Source organism: Bison bison, unplaced genomic scaffold (assembly GCF_000754665.1).
Source record: "Bison bison bison isolate TAMUID 2011002044 unplaced genomic scaffold, Bison_UMD1.0 scf7180017864062, whole genome shotgun sequence".
NCBI classification, from domain to species: domain Eukaryota; kingdom Metazoa; phylum Chordata; class Mammalia; order Artiodactyla; family Bovidae; genus Bison; species Bison bison.
In genome coordinates, this window is record NW_011494634.1 from 1,854,391 (window position 1) to 1,866,598 (window position 12,208).

At 40.3% G+C, this 12,208-nt stretch overlaps 1 protein-coding gene across 6 annotated transcripts in view; it reads left to right on the plus strand.

The window, feature by feature from the left end:
• Positions 1 to 12,208, plus strand: part of CFAP54 (cilia and flagella associated 54) — a 308,337-nt gene that overhangs the window by 136,775 nt on the left and 159,354 nt on the right. For all 6 annotated transcript variants that reach the window (XM_010836300.1, XM_010836298.1, XM_010836299.1 and 3 more), the window contains 3 exons: positions 7,143 to 7,366; positions 7,467 to 7,602; positions 9,972 to 10,080. In XM_010836300.1, the coding sequence (XP_010834602.1) occupies positions 7,143 to 7,366; positions 7,467 to 7,602; positions 9,972 to 10,080 (469 nt within the window). The remainder of the gene's footprint in view (positions 1 to 7,142; positions 7,367 to 7,466; positions 7,603 to 9,971; positions 10,081 to 12,208) is intronic.

The window sequence follows — 12,208 nt, forward strand, 5'->3', positions numbered from 1 at the left end:
TCATAATGAGAAGAAGCTCAATTAATCAGAAAGACATACTAATCATAAATGTGTATATACCAAATAACAGAGATTCAGAATATACTTTGGATACCCAAAGCTTGAAAAACATTCTGCTTGGTGGATGCATTGATGTACTAAGCAGATCTCAGGCCCTGAGTCCATAGGAAAGGTCACAGAAATGCCTTATCTTAGACCCATCCAGACCTGGCCCGTCTTGCATTTGGCTATTCTTGGGTTATATCCTTCATAAGAAAACTGTGTCAGTGAGTTCTGAGTCATTCTAGGAAATTACTGACCTGAGTTTACAACTGGTCAGTCAGGAGTTCAGGTGCCAGAGGACCTGTGACTGGCATCTCCAGTGAGCACAGACTCTTCTTAAACCTGTGGAATCTGACCCTAACTGTGGGGTAATTAGTGTCAGCACTGATGTGTAGTACACTGAGGGAGGTTGGAAACAAAGCACATAGTGTGTTCACCAAGATGGATTGTCAGTCAGTTCAGTCGCTCAGTCGTGTCCAACTCTTTGCGACCCTGTGAATCACAGCATGCCAGGCCTCCCTGTCCATCACTAACTCCTGGAGTTCACTCAAACTCATGTCCATTGAGTCGGTGATGCCATCCAGCCATCTCATCCTCTGTCGTCCCCTTCTTCTCCTGCCCCCAATCCCTCCCAGCATCAAGGTCTTTTGCAATAAGTCAACTCTTTGCATGAGGTGGCCAAAGTACTGGAGTTTCAGCTTCAGCATCAGTCCTTCCAATGAACACCCAGGACTGATCTCCTTTAGGATGGACTGGTTGGATCTCCTTGCAATCCAAGGGACTCTCAAGAGTCTTCTCCAATACCACAGTTCAAAACCATCAATTCTTTGGCGCTCAGCTTTCTTCACAGTCCAACTCTCGCATCCATACATGACCACTGGAAAAACCATAGCCTTGACTAGATGGACCTTTGTTGGCAAAGTAATGTCTCTACTTTTCAATATGCTATCTAGGTTGGTCATAACTTTTCTTCCAAGAAGTAAGCGTCTTTTAATTTCATGGCTGCAATCACCATCTGCAGTGATTTTGGAGCCCCCCAAAATAAAGTCAGCCACTGTTTCTACTGTTTCCCCATGTATTTCCTATGAAGTGATGGGAATACATTTGAATCAGTTCTAATGAGGTGTATGAAACTGGAGCCTATTATACAGAGTGAAGTAAGCCAGAAAGGAAAACACCCCAATACAGTATACTAACGCATATATATGGAATTTAGAAAGATGATAATGATAACCCTATACGCGAGACAGCAAAAGAGACACAGATTATAGAACAGTCTTTTGGACTCTGTGGGAGAGGGAGAGGGTGGGATGATTTGGGAGAATGGCATTGAAACATGTATAATATCATATAAGAAATGAATTGCCAGTCCAGGTTTGATGTAGGATACAGGATGCTTGGGGCTGGTGCACTGGGATGACCCAGAGGGATGGTGCGAGGAGGGAGGTTGGAGGGGGGTTCAGGATGGGGAACACATGTACACCCGTGGCAGATTCATGTTGATGTATGGCAAAACCAATACAATATTGTAAAGTAATTAGCCTCCAATTAAAATAAATAAATTTAAATTAATAAAATAAAATAAAATATGTTAAAATATGAAAAAAAAAGAGAAGTCTCTGTACTGCAACTAGAGAGTAGCCCCTACTTGCTGCAACTAAGGAAAAACTCAAGCAGCAACAAGGACCCTGCACAGCCAAAATAAATAAAATTTTAAAAAATGAATGAAAGAAAAGATTCCATGAGTTCAATCAGAGACCGACTTGAAGAACAGAGGCCAGAAAGAATAAAACCTTTTATGAGAGAGTCTGAAAAATAAATCAAGCATTTCCTTGCTAATTTTTAAAAACAACTACTGGTTTTTTATCAGTGAAGATATGAATCTAGACAGTGTGGTTGCTCTACTAGACTACCGTAAGGATGGTATCACCCCATGTATGATTTTCTTTATGAACGGTTTAGAAATGGAGAAATGTTAACAAATCTGGCAATAACTTTAGATCTATCACCTATAATCATAAATTATTCCATTTTTCATCCACACAGCAAGAGAACTTAGATAAATGGAACTGGTGTCATTTGACTTCTTTGACTTTTGATTATTAGATTATAAGGGCGGAGCTTATAACATCAGCAAAATGACATCTATCTTTTATTGAGCATGTTATGTGCCAGACGCTGTGCTAAGGGGGCAAATTCACATAGGTCATGTATATCACACCTATTATTCATACCTTCACAAGCAGATGATTTTCAAGGTCTCTTCCAAATTCAAGGACTATGAATCTTATGGGAGGGAATGTTCTGAATTGAACTGAGACTTGGTTTGTTGTTATTGTTGTTTAGTCTGACCCCATGGATTGTAGCCTGCCAGGCTTTTCTGTCCATGGGATTTCCCAGGCAAGAATACCAGAGTGGGTTGTCATTTCTTTCTCCAGGGAATCTTCCCAACCCAGGGATTGAACCCATATCTCCTGCACTGGCAGGCAGATTCTTTAATGCTGAGTCACCAGGGAAGCCCTACTAACTTTATTGGGCTATAGTCTCGCCAGTACGTGCGTGCTAAGTCGCTTCAGTCATGTTCAACTCTTTGCGACCCCATGGACTGTAGCTCACCAGGCTCCTCTGTCCATGGGATTCTCCAGGCAAGGACACTGGAGTGGGTTGCCATGCCCTTCTCTGATAGTCTGGCCAGTAGGTGGATCTAAAGGATTTTGCTAATAAACACATGAAAAGATGCTCAACATCACTCATTATTAGAGAAATGCAAATCGAAACTACAATGAGATATCACTTCACACCAGTCAGAATGGCCATCATCAAAAGAATCTACAAACAATAAATGCTAGAGAGGATGTGCAGAAAAGGGAAGCCTCTTGCACTGTTGGTGAGAATGTAAATTGATAACAGCCAGTATGGAAAACAGTATGGAGATTCCTTAAAAAACTACGAATAAAACTACCATATGACCCAGTAATCCCACTAGGAGGCATATACCCCGAGGAAACCAAAATTGAAAAAGACACATGTGCCCCAATGTTCATTGCAGCACAATTTACAATAGCTAGGACCTGGAAGAAACTCAGATGTCCATCAACAGATGAATGGATAAAGAAGCTGTGGTATGTATATACAATGGAATATTACTCAACCATAAAAAGGAGTGCATTTGAGTCAGTTCTAATGAGGTGGATGAGCCTATAGTCTATTATACAGAGCGAAGTAAGTCAGAAAGAGAAAAATGAATATTGTACAGTAACACATATATAAGGAATCTAGAAAGATGGTACTGATGAAATTATTTCAGGGCAGCAAAGGAGACACAGACATAGAGAACAGACTGATGGACAGACTGATGGTGAGGGAGGAGGAAGGACAGGATGGGATATATGAAGAGAGTAACATGGAAATAAACATTACCATATGTAAAATAGATGGCCAATGGGAATTTACTGTATGCTCAGGGAACTCAAATCTGGACTGTAACAACCTAGAGGTGTGGGATGGGGAGAGAAGTGGGAGGGATGTTCAAGAAGGAGGGGACATATATATATACCTATGGCCAATTAATGTTGATGTTTGGCAGAAACCAACACAACGTTGTAAAGCAAGTATCCTTCAATTAAGAATAAATAAATTTTTTAAATTAAAAGAAAACATCTCTAGGGTGTTTCAAATGCAGCAAGGACTTAAGGAAATGAATACAATAGTTACATAGTAACTCTTTAATTTTGGTGAAAAGAGGGTCTACAGTAATCCAAGTCTATGCCCCAACCAGTAACGCTGAAGAAGCGGAAGTTGAACGGTTCTATGAAGACCTACAAGACCTTTAGAACTAACACCCAAAAAAGATGTCCTTTTCATTATAGGGGACTGGAATGCAAAAGTGGAAGTCAAGAAACACTTGGAGTAACAGGCAAATTTGGTCTTGGAGTACGGAATGAAGCAGGGCAAAGGCTAATAGAGTTTTTCAAAGAGAACATATTGGTCATAGCAAACACCCTTTTCCAACAACACAAGAGAAGACTCTACACATGATCATCACCAGATGGTCAACACTGAAATCAGATTGATTATATTCTTTGCAGCCAAAGATGGAGAAGCTCTACACAGTTAGCAAAAACAAGACTGGGAGCTGACTGTGGCTCAGATCATGAACTCCTTATTGCCAAATTCAGACTGAAATGGAAGAAAGTGGGGAAAACCACTAGACCATTCAGGTATGACCTAAATCAAATCCCTTATGATTATACAGCGGAAGTGAGAAATAGATTTAAGGGCCTAGATCTGATAGATAGAGTGCCTGATGAACTATGGAAGGAGGTTCATGACATTGTACAGGAGACAGGGATCAAGACCATCCCCATGGAAAAGAAATGCAAAAAAGCAAAATGGCTCTCTGGGGAGGCCTTACAAATAGCTGTGAAAAGAAGAGAAGTGAAAAGCAAAGGAGAAAAGGAAAGATATAAACATTGAATGCAGGGTCCCAAAGAATAGCAAGGAGAGATAAGAAAGCCTTCCTCAGCAATCAATGCAAAGAAATAGAGGAAAACAACAGAATGGGAAAGACTAGAGATCTCTTCAAGAAAATTAGAGATACCAAGGGAACATTTTGTGCAAAGATGGGCACAATTAAGGACAGAAATGGTATAGATCTAACAGAAGCAGAAGATATTTAGAAGAGGTGGCAAGAATACACAAAAAAACTGTACAAAAAAGAGCTTCACGACCCAGATAATCACGATGATGTGATCACTCACCTAGAGCCGGACATCCTGGAATGTGAAGTCAAGTGGGCCTTAGAAAGCATCACTACGAACAAAGCTAGTGGAGGTGATGGAATTCCAGTTGAGCTATTTCAAATCCTAGAAGATGATGCTGTGAAAGTGCTGCACTCCATAGGCCAGCAAATTTGGAAACCTCAGCAGTGGCCACAGGACTGGAAAAAGTCAGTTTTCTTTCCAATCCCAAAGAAAGGCAATGCCAAAGAATGCTCAAACTACTGCACAATTGCACTCATCTCACACGCTAGTAATGTAATGCTCAAAATTCTCCAAGCCAGGCTTTAGCAATACATGAACCTCCAGATGTTCAAGCTGGTTTTAGAAAAGGCAGAGGAATAGAGATCAAATAGCCAACATTCGCTGGATCATGGAAAAAGCAAGAGAGTTCCAGAAAAACATCTATTTCTGCTTTATTGACTATGCCAAAGCCTTTGATTGTGTAGATCACAATAAACTATGGAAAATTCTTCAAGTGATGGGAATACCAGACCACCTGACCTCCCTCTTGAGACACCTATGTGCAGGTCAGGAAGCAACAGTTAGAACTGGACATGGAACGACAGACTGGTTCCAAATAGGAAAAAGAGTACATCAAGGCTGTATCTTGTCACCCTGCTTATTTAACTTATATGCAGAGTACATCATGAGAAACACTGGGCTGGAAGAAGCACAAGCTGGAATCAAGATTGCCGGGAGAAATATCAATAACCTCAGATATGCAGATGACACCACCCTTATGGCAGAAAGTGTAGAGGAACTAAAAAGCCTCTTGATGAAAGTGAAAGAGGAGAGTGAAAAATTTGGCTTAAAGCTCAACATTCAGAAAACGAAGATCATGGCATTTGGTCCCATCACTTCATGGCAAATAGATGGGGAAACAGTGGAAACAGTGTCAGACTTTATTTTTCTGGGCTCCAAAATCACTGCAGATGGTGACTGCAGCCATGAAATTAAAAGATGCTTACTCCTTGGAAGGAAAGTTATGACCAACCTAGTAGCATATTGCGGAAAAGGCACTGGCACCCCACTCCAGTACTCCTGCCTAGAGAATCCCATGGATGGAGGAGCCTGGTGGGCTGCAGTCCATGGGGTCGCGAAGAGTCGGACACGACTGAGCGACTTCACTTTCACTTTTCACTGTCCTGCATTGGAGAAGGAAATGGCACTCCACTCCAGTACTCCTGCCTGGAGAATCCCAGGGACAGGGGAGCCTGGTGGGCTGCCATCTATGGGGTCACACAGAGTTGGACACGACTGAAGTGACGCAGCAGCAGCAGCAGTAGCATATTGAAAAGCAGAGACATTACTTTGCCAACAAAGGTCCGTCTAGTCAAGGCTATGGTTTTTCCGTGGTCATGTATGGATGTGAGAGTTGGACTGTGAAGAAGGCTGAACGCCGAAGAATTGATGCTTTTGAACTGTGGTGTTGGAGAAGACTCTTGAGAGTCCCTTGGACTGCAAGGAGATCCAACCAGTCCGTTCTAAAGGAGATCAGCCCTGGATGTTCTTTGGAAGGACTGATGCTGAAGCTGAAACTCTAATACTTTGGCCACCTCATGCAAAGAGTTGACTCATTGAAAAAGACCCCAATGCTGGGAAGGATTTGGGGTAGGAAGAAAAGGGAACGACAGAGGATGAGATGGCTGGATGGCATCACCAACTCGATGGACATGAATTTGAGTGAACTCCGGGAGTTGGTGATGAATGGTGGGGCCTGGTGTGCTGCAATTCATGGGGTCGCAAAGAATCTGACACGACTGAGCGACTGAACTGAAGTGAATTTAGAAGACTTTTTTCTCCCTAAGTTTGACATTTGCATCAGGGAACTGGGCAAATTTTCGTATACAAAATGAATATAACCAATATATTAAGGAAATTTAAATATTTATGTATACTATAGCCTGTTTTTCCTCATAACTTTACCTTATTTATTGGTTTAATGTTCTTACTTAAATAGTGACTATGTACCAGGAAGTATAGTAATGACTAACCATATGTGGCTATGTATATTTTGGCTTAAATAATTAAAATTAAATAAACTTAAAAATCCAGTTGCCGTAGTCAGACTTCAACAGCTCAGTATCCACATGTGCTTAGTGGCTACTGTATGGAACAGCACAAATGTAACATATTTCCTTCATCACAGAAGAGCTATTGAACAGTATCATCTAGCTTTGATTTGCATAATAAATATATTCAATTTTTTTCTGTTCAGTTCTTTTCCATGTTATATTTTTAGCTATTCATTTTGTGTTCAGACAAAACATGTAGGGAAATATGAAATTTCAGAGTTTTGTTTCAATGTGCTACTTGCAGACTATTGATGAAAAAGGAGAGTTCAGTGTCCCGAGTTGCTATGGAAATATTAAAAATGATAACGGTGGTTCCAGCCTTACCTTTGAGCATCCTCTGGATGACGTCAATGTGGTCGATTTGAAATGGATCCATGACTTTGTATTAAAATCTCTGGAACTTGTCTATCAAGTAGAAAAATGGGAAACACTCGTATCACTTGCCATTCAGTTCAATGCAGTTTCGCAGTAAGTACCTCTGAAAGGGTGGCTAACAGCGATAGACTTCACTGAGAAGAACGTGTCTTTACTAATGTTTGTTTCTAATATATATGTTACTCTTATCCAGTGAAAGATACACAGAGCAAGTGACTCCACTGCTGGTTTACGCACAGCGCCAGCTTCTACTGCAAATATCCAAATGCAAGGGCCCAGACATCAGCCAACAGGCTTGTGTAAGATATGAGACTGAATACAAACAGAAGGTAGGTTAGGCTCTGTTATTCATGCAGTTGTCATTTCTTATTAGTACGCATATAACTAGCAAGATTTGGGATCAGATAAATGTTGCTATTTTCACTTAGGCATTTATCATTCAAATCAGCAAACATTGTTGAGAATCGCTGTTTGCCAGTATTTTCCAGATACAGAGAAAACAAAAATTAAGTCCTTGTACACGAGGAGCTTATATCCAGGTCAAAGCTGATTTACGCATTAGGCACAGTGAAAAGAGTGCTGGAGACATAGCACTTTTTTAGGAGCCATTAAATGTTTTGATTTATTTTACAATCAGAAGAAAAAAGGAACTTTTATGTTAAAGACAGTGTTACAGTTTTAATAATATTTTTTGATGGAGCAGTAGGCCCATGACAGCAAAAGTACTTAGGGCTCATGAATGACATGTTGCAGCTTTAAGTTGAGGGAGGAAAGAGATACATCTATTCTCTCATTTATTAGCTTAATAAATATGTATTGACTCCCTAAGGTTAGAGCTGATGCATTCAATTGTGCAGTCTGTGTCCTGCCCTTGGGCACTTGGCATACGTTGGGGTGCTGAATCCAGCCCCTGCCCCACACACTAATCCATGTGGGCTTGAGGGGCTTGTAGCCCCCCAGAGAAGGCTCACATTTTTTTCCTTCTCACAAAGGCTGCTTATGGTCTTGGCATATTCTTGCCTCTTGCATATTCTATGTAGAGAGCTGTGTTCTTGCTTTATGGAGGTTAGTTTCAGAAGTACGGAGGTAGGACCAGTGGATAAACATGTAAACAGATAAAAAAATTTATTATCAGCATAAATTCTCTGAAGAAGATAAAACAGCTACATGGGATAGAGATAGGCTGGGGTGAGAGGTGGAAAAGTTGAGCAGAGGTGATCGGGAAGGTCTCTTGGAGATGGTTACATTTGGTGGGAAAGGGCCAGCCCTATAGTGGAAAAGAACATTCCAGCCTAAGGGGAGGACAGGATCAAAGACCCTGAGTTGGGACAGGAAGGAGGCCCAGACCCTGCAGTGCAGCAGACGAGAGATGAGAAGAAGGGGCTGCTTCTTCGGCATTTTCTTGGGTGCTTCCTCCTCTTCTCCCCAGTGTCCCAGTGTTAGTACAGCCCAACGTTCTGTTCTTGGTCCTCTAGTACTCTAGCTAGGTATTCTCTGTTAGAGAGTTAACTCAACCTGTGGCTCAAAGTAAACATCTTTATGATGATGGCTACCAAAATTACATCTCCTGTCTAGACCTTTCTCCTGTATTCTGTGCTGACGTATCTAACTGCCTGTATCAGTCAGGGTTCAATCAAAGAAGCAAAATTAGTTACAGCTGTCTCTCCCCTCCCCAAATGTCCACATTGATTTTTCCCACACCTTTTCCAGTCTTGACTGAACATCACATTCTCTGTGAAGACTTTTTCCTCACTGCCTTGTTTAAATGTACGTGTCTGTTTGTCTGTTTTTCTCTATAGCATTTATAACTCTTAGTCTACTTTATCATGTACTCTATATATTTTGTTTATTGTCTATTTACACGACAATAAGTACCACAAGAAGAGGAATTTTTGCTTATTTTGTTTTCTGCTATATCATCTGTGAGCTTAGAGTAGTGCCTGGCACATAATAGGTGTTCAATAAAGATTTTTTAAATGAAGCTGGAGAGGTGGGAAGGACTAGGTCAAGTAAGATCTTAATAGGCTGGGGGAAGGAATTTGCATTTTCTTAGACTGTCCTTGCATCTCATTATAGAGGTAACTACAAGGGACGATAATAAAGAAGCATCATCTACGTCAGACTGGGGTTCAAGGATGGTTGTATTTTGAGCAGGGGTGTGGGAGGTGGGGTGGAGAAATGGAGAGAAGAGGATCTTGGACCTTTTAAAAGAATTACCTTATGTCTAAAAATGGTCTTTTTCATTTTAGGACTCATTATCTGTTAAAAAATACTACAGAGGACGTTAGTTCTGAAAAACTCCACCAGGGAAGTTTAAATAGTGTTAATTATGAGTAGAGGGGAAATCTGCCATTGAAAAAGCAGCCTCTATTTTAAATATGTTTCAACTTACATAATGGGAGATATATTTAGACTAGTGAATTTATAGAACATCAGAGAAATTATTCTAATTGCTCTACATAATTTGCCTAATGCTTTTCCAGCTGTGGTATACATAAGAAATATGAAAAATTATGTAGCTACTTTTTTTTTCCCTCAAAAGTTCTCATGATTGAATGTTACTCTGGAACTTTTATTTGTAGCATCTTTTTGTATCTCTTCTTTTTGGCTAATGAAAAATAAGATGAACATTTCAAGTAAGCAAAAATTTTGGCTCTAAATACCTAAGTGATATTTGTTTTCTCCTATCTTTTTAAAGATAACCTGCCGAAATTTCATTGGAATACAGCTCAAGATTAATCCTCCAACCAATAAAGGGACAGCTATAGGACAGCGAGCAGATGTCCTTAGAAAGCTTATCTATTCAGGTTGGAACCAATCTTAGCTTGAAGCTCTTTCTCTCTTCTTTAAAACAAGATTTGCTGTTGTGTTCTGCATGTCCAGTCTCCCATAATTAAAGTGTTCGCAAAAGCTCTTTTGCAGATTTGACTGAAAATAATCCACTTGATATTTACCATCTTATATTGCTATAAATGTCACTTAAGGGGAATTAAAACTCATGTCTTTTATTAGTTTAATCTGTAAGTTAAAAAAGGGATATAAGAGAAGAGGGAGAAAGGAAATTGATGGGAAAAATTAAATATGAGAAAAGACTGTTTCACAAGTTTTTCTCTATTTTTAATCTCACTTGGGAACTCTTTAAACTGATCTTTCGCTATTTTCTTGGTTCTATCATGATCCCCATAATAACTTCCATTTCCATAATCAGTATGGATTATTTTTCTACTGGTGTTACCAAGGTTAACTTGTTGGTTTTTAAACAAGAGTACAACAGAAGATTCTGAAACATTATGACTCCTTTGCTTTTAGCTGGTGAGGCCTCTTGGAGTGTGTTGGCAATGTGACTTATACGAATGAGATGATGGGAAGGGATGAAAATGGAAGTAATGCCTCTCTCAGTGGTGTTTTTCCTGTCTCTGTTTTGGGTAGAGGAAAGAAATGCAAGTCTTCCCTTTGATATTTCCTGGATTGACAGGTGGGTTCTTTACCACTAGCATGATCTGGGAAGCCTTGATGTGTTTGGATTCCTTCACTTATTTATCTATTGATTTTAGGTATGTATGTGTGTATGTATGTATTTATGCATTCATTCATTCATTCATTTCTTAAGTCAGGCAGCCATTCAGTCATTCAGCAAATATTTCTTGAGTATCTACCATGTGTTAAGTGCTATACTAGGTCCTGAGAAACTGGGAAAGATTGAAGGCAGGAGGAGAAGGGGTTGACAGAGGATGAGATGGTTGAATGGCATCACCAACTTAATGGACGTGAGTTTGAGCAAGCTCCAGGAGTTGGTGATGGACAGGTAAGCCTGGCGTGCTGCAGTCCATGAGGTCACAAAGAGTCGGACACAACTGAGCGACTGAACTGAATGACTAACTGAGGTCCTGAGAATACAAAGATGAATGGGACTAAAGATTTGTTATATGATTTACAGCCCATTGAAAGAGACCGATAAATAAGCCAGAGATGGTAGTGTAGAGTGGTAAGATCTATACTGTTGTGACTCCTGCCGCTGCTATAAACAATAATAGTTAATGGTAGTGTCATTTTTGAGAGACTCTATGTAATTTAGTGGGGTTATCATAAAAGTAAAAAGCAAAAGTTGAGAGTAGAAAGGTCGGCAGGGATTGGATAATAAGGGGTCTTAGAAGGTAGGGTAAAGAGGCTCAGATTTATCTAGAGAGCTGAAGGGAGCTAGTTAGAAGCGTTTAAAGAAGGAAAATGAAATGATCATATTTGTGTTCTTGAAAGACACTTCAGCAGCGTGGGGAATGGGTTGGAAGGAGACCACATGGCGGCAGGAGAGCTGCTGCTACCTGCTTATGGGTTTACAGACATGATGAGGTCCTGGACTTAGTGAGAACAGCGGGGTGGGCAGTTGAATGCTTATTAGGTGAGGGGGATGCATGAGGAAGGGAGGAGTTCAAGTTGCTTTGGTTTCTGGCTTAGGTGGCTAAGTGGTTGTGGTATTTTCACTCTATTAAAAAGTACTGAAGTGGGGGGCAGGTTAGAGGAAAACATCTCTTTGCTATTACTGAGTTTGAGGTGTCTAAATAATAGCTGAGTAGAATCATCCAGTCAGTCAGTGATCAGTGCAAAGAAATAGAGGAAAACAATAGAATGGGAAAGACTAGAGATTTCTTCAAGAAAATTAGAGATACCAAGGGAACATTTCATGCAAAGACGGGCACAATTAAGGACAGAAATGGTATGGACCTAACAGAAGCAAAAGATGTTAAGAAGAAGTGGCAAGAACACACAGAAAAACTATACAAAAAAGATATTCATGACCTAGATAATCATGATGGTGTAATCACTCCCCTAGAGCCAGACATCCTGGAATGTGAAGTCAAGTGGGCCTTAGGAAGCACCACTACAAACAAAGCTAGTGGAGGTGATGGAATTCCAGTTGAGCTCTTTCAAATCCTGAAA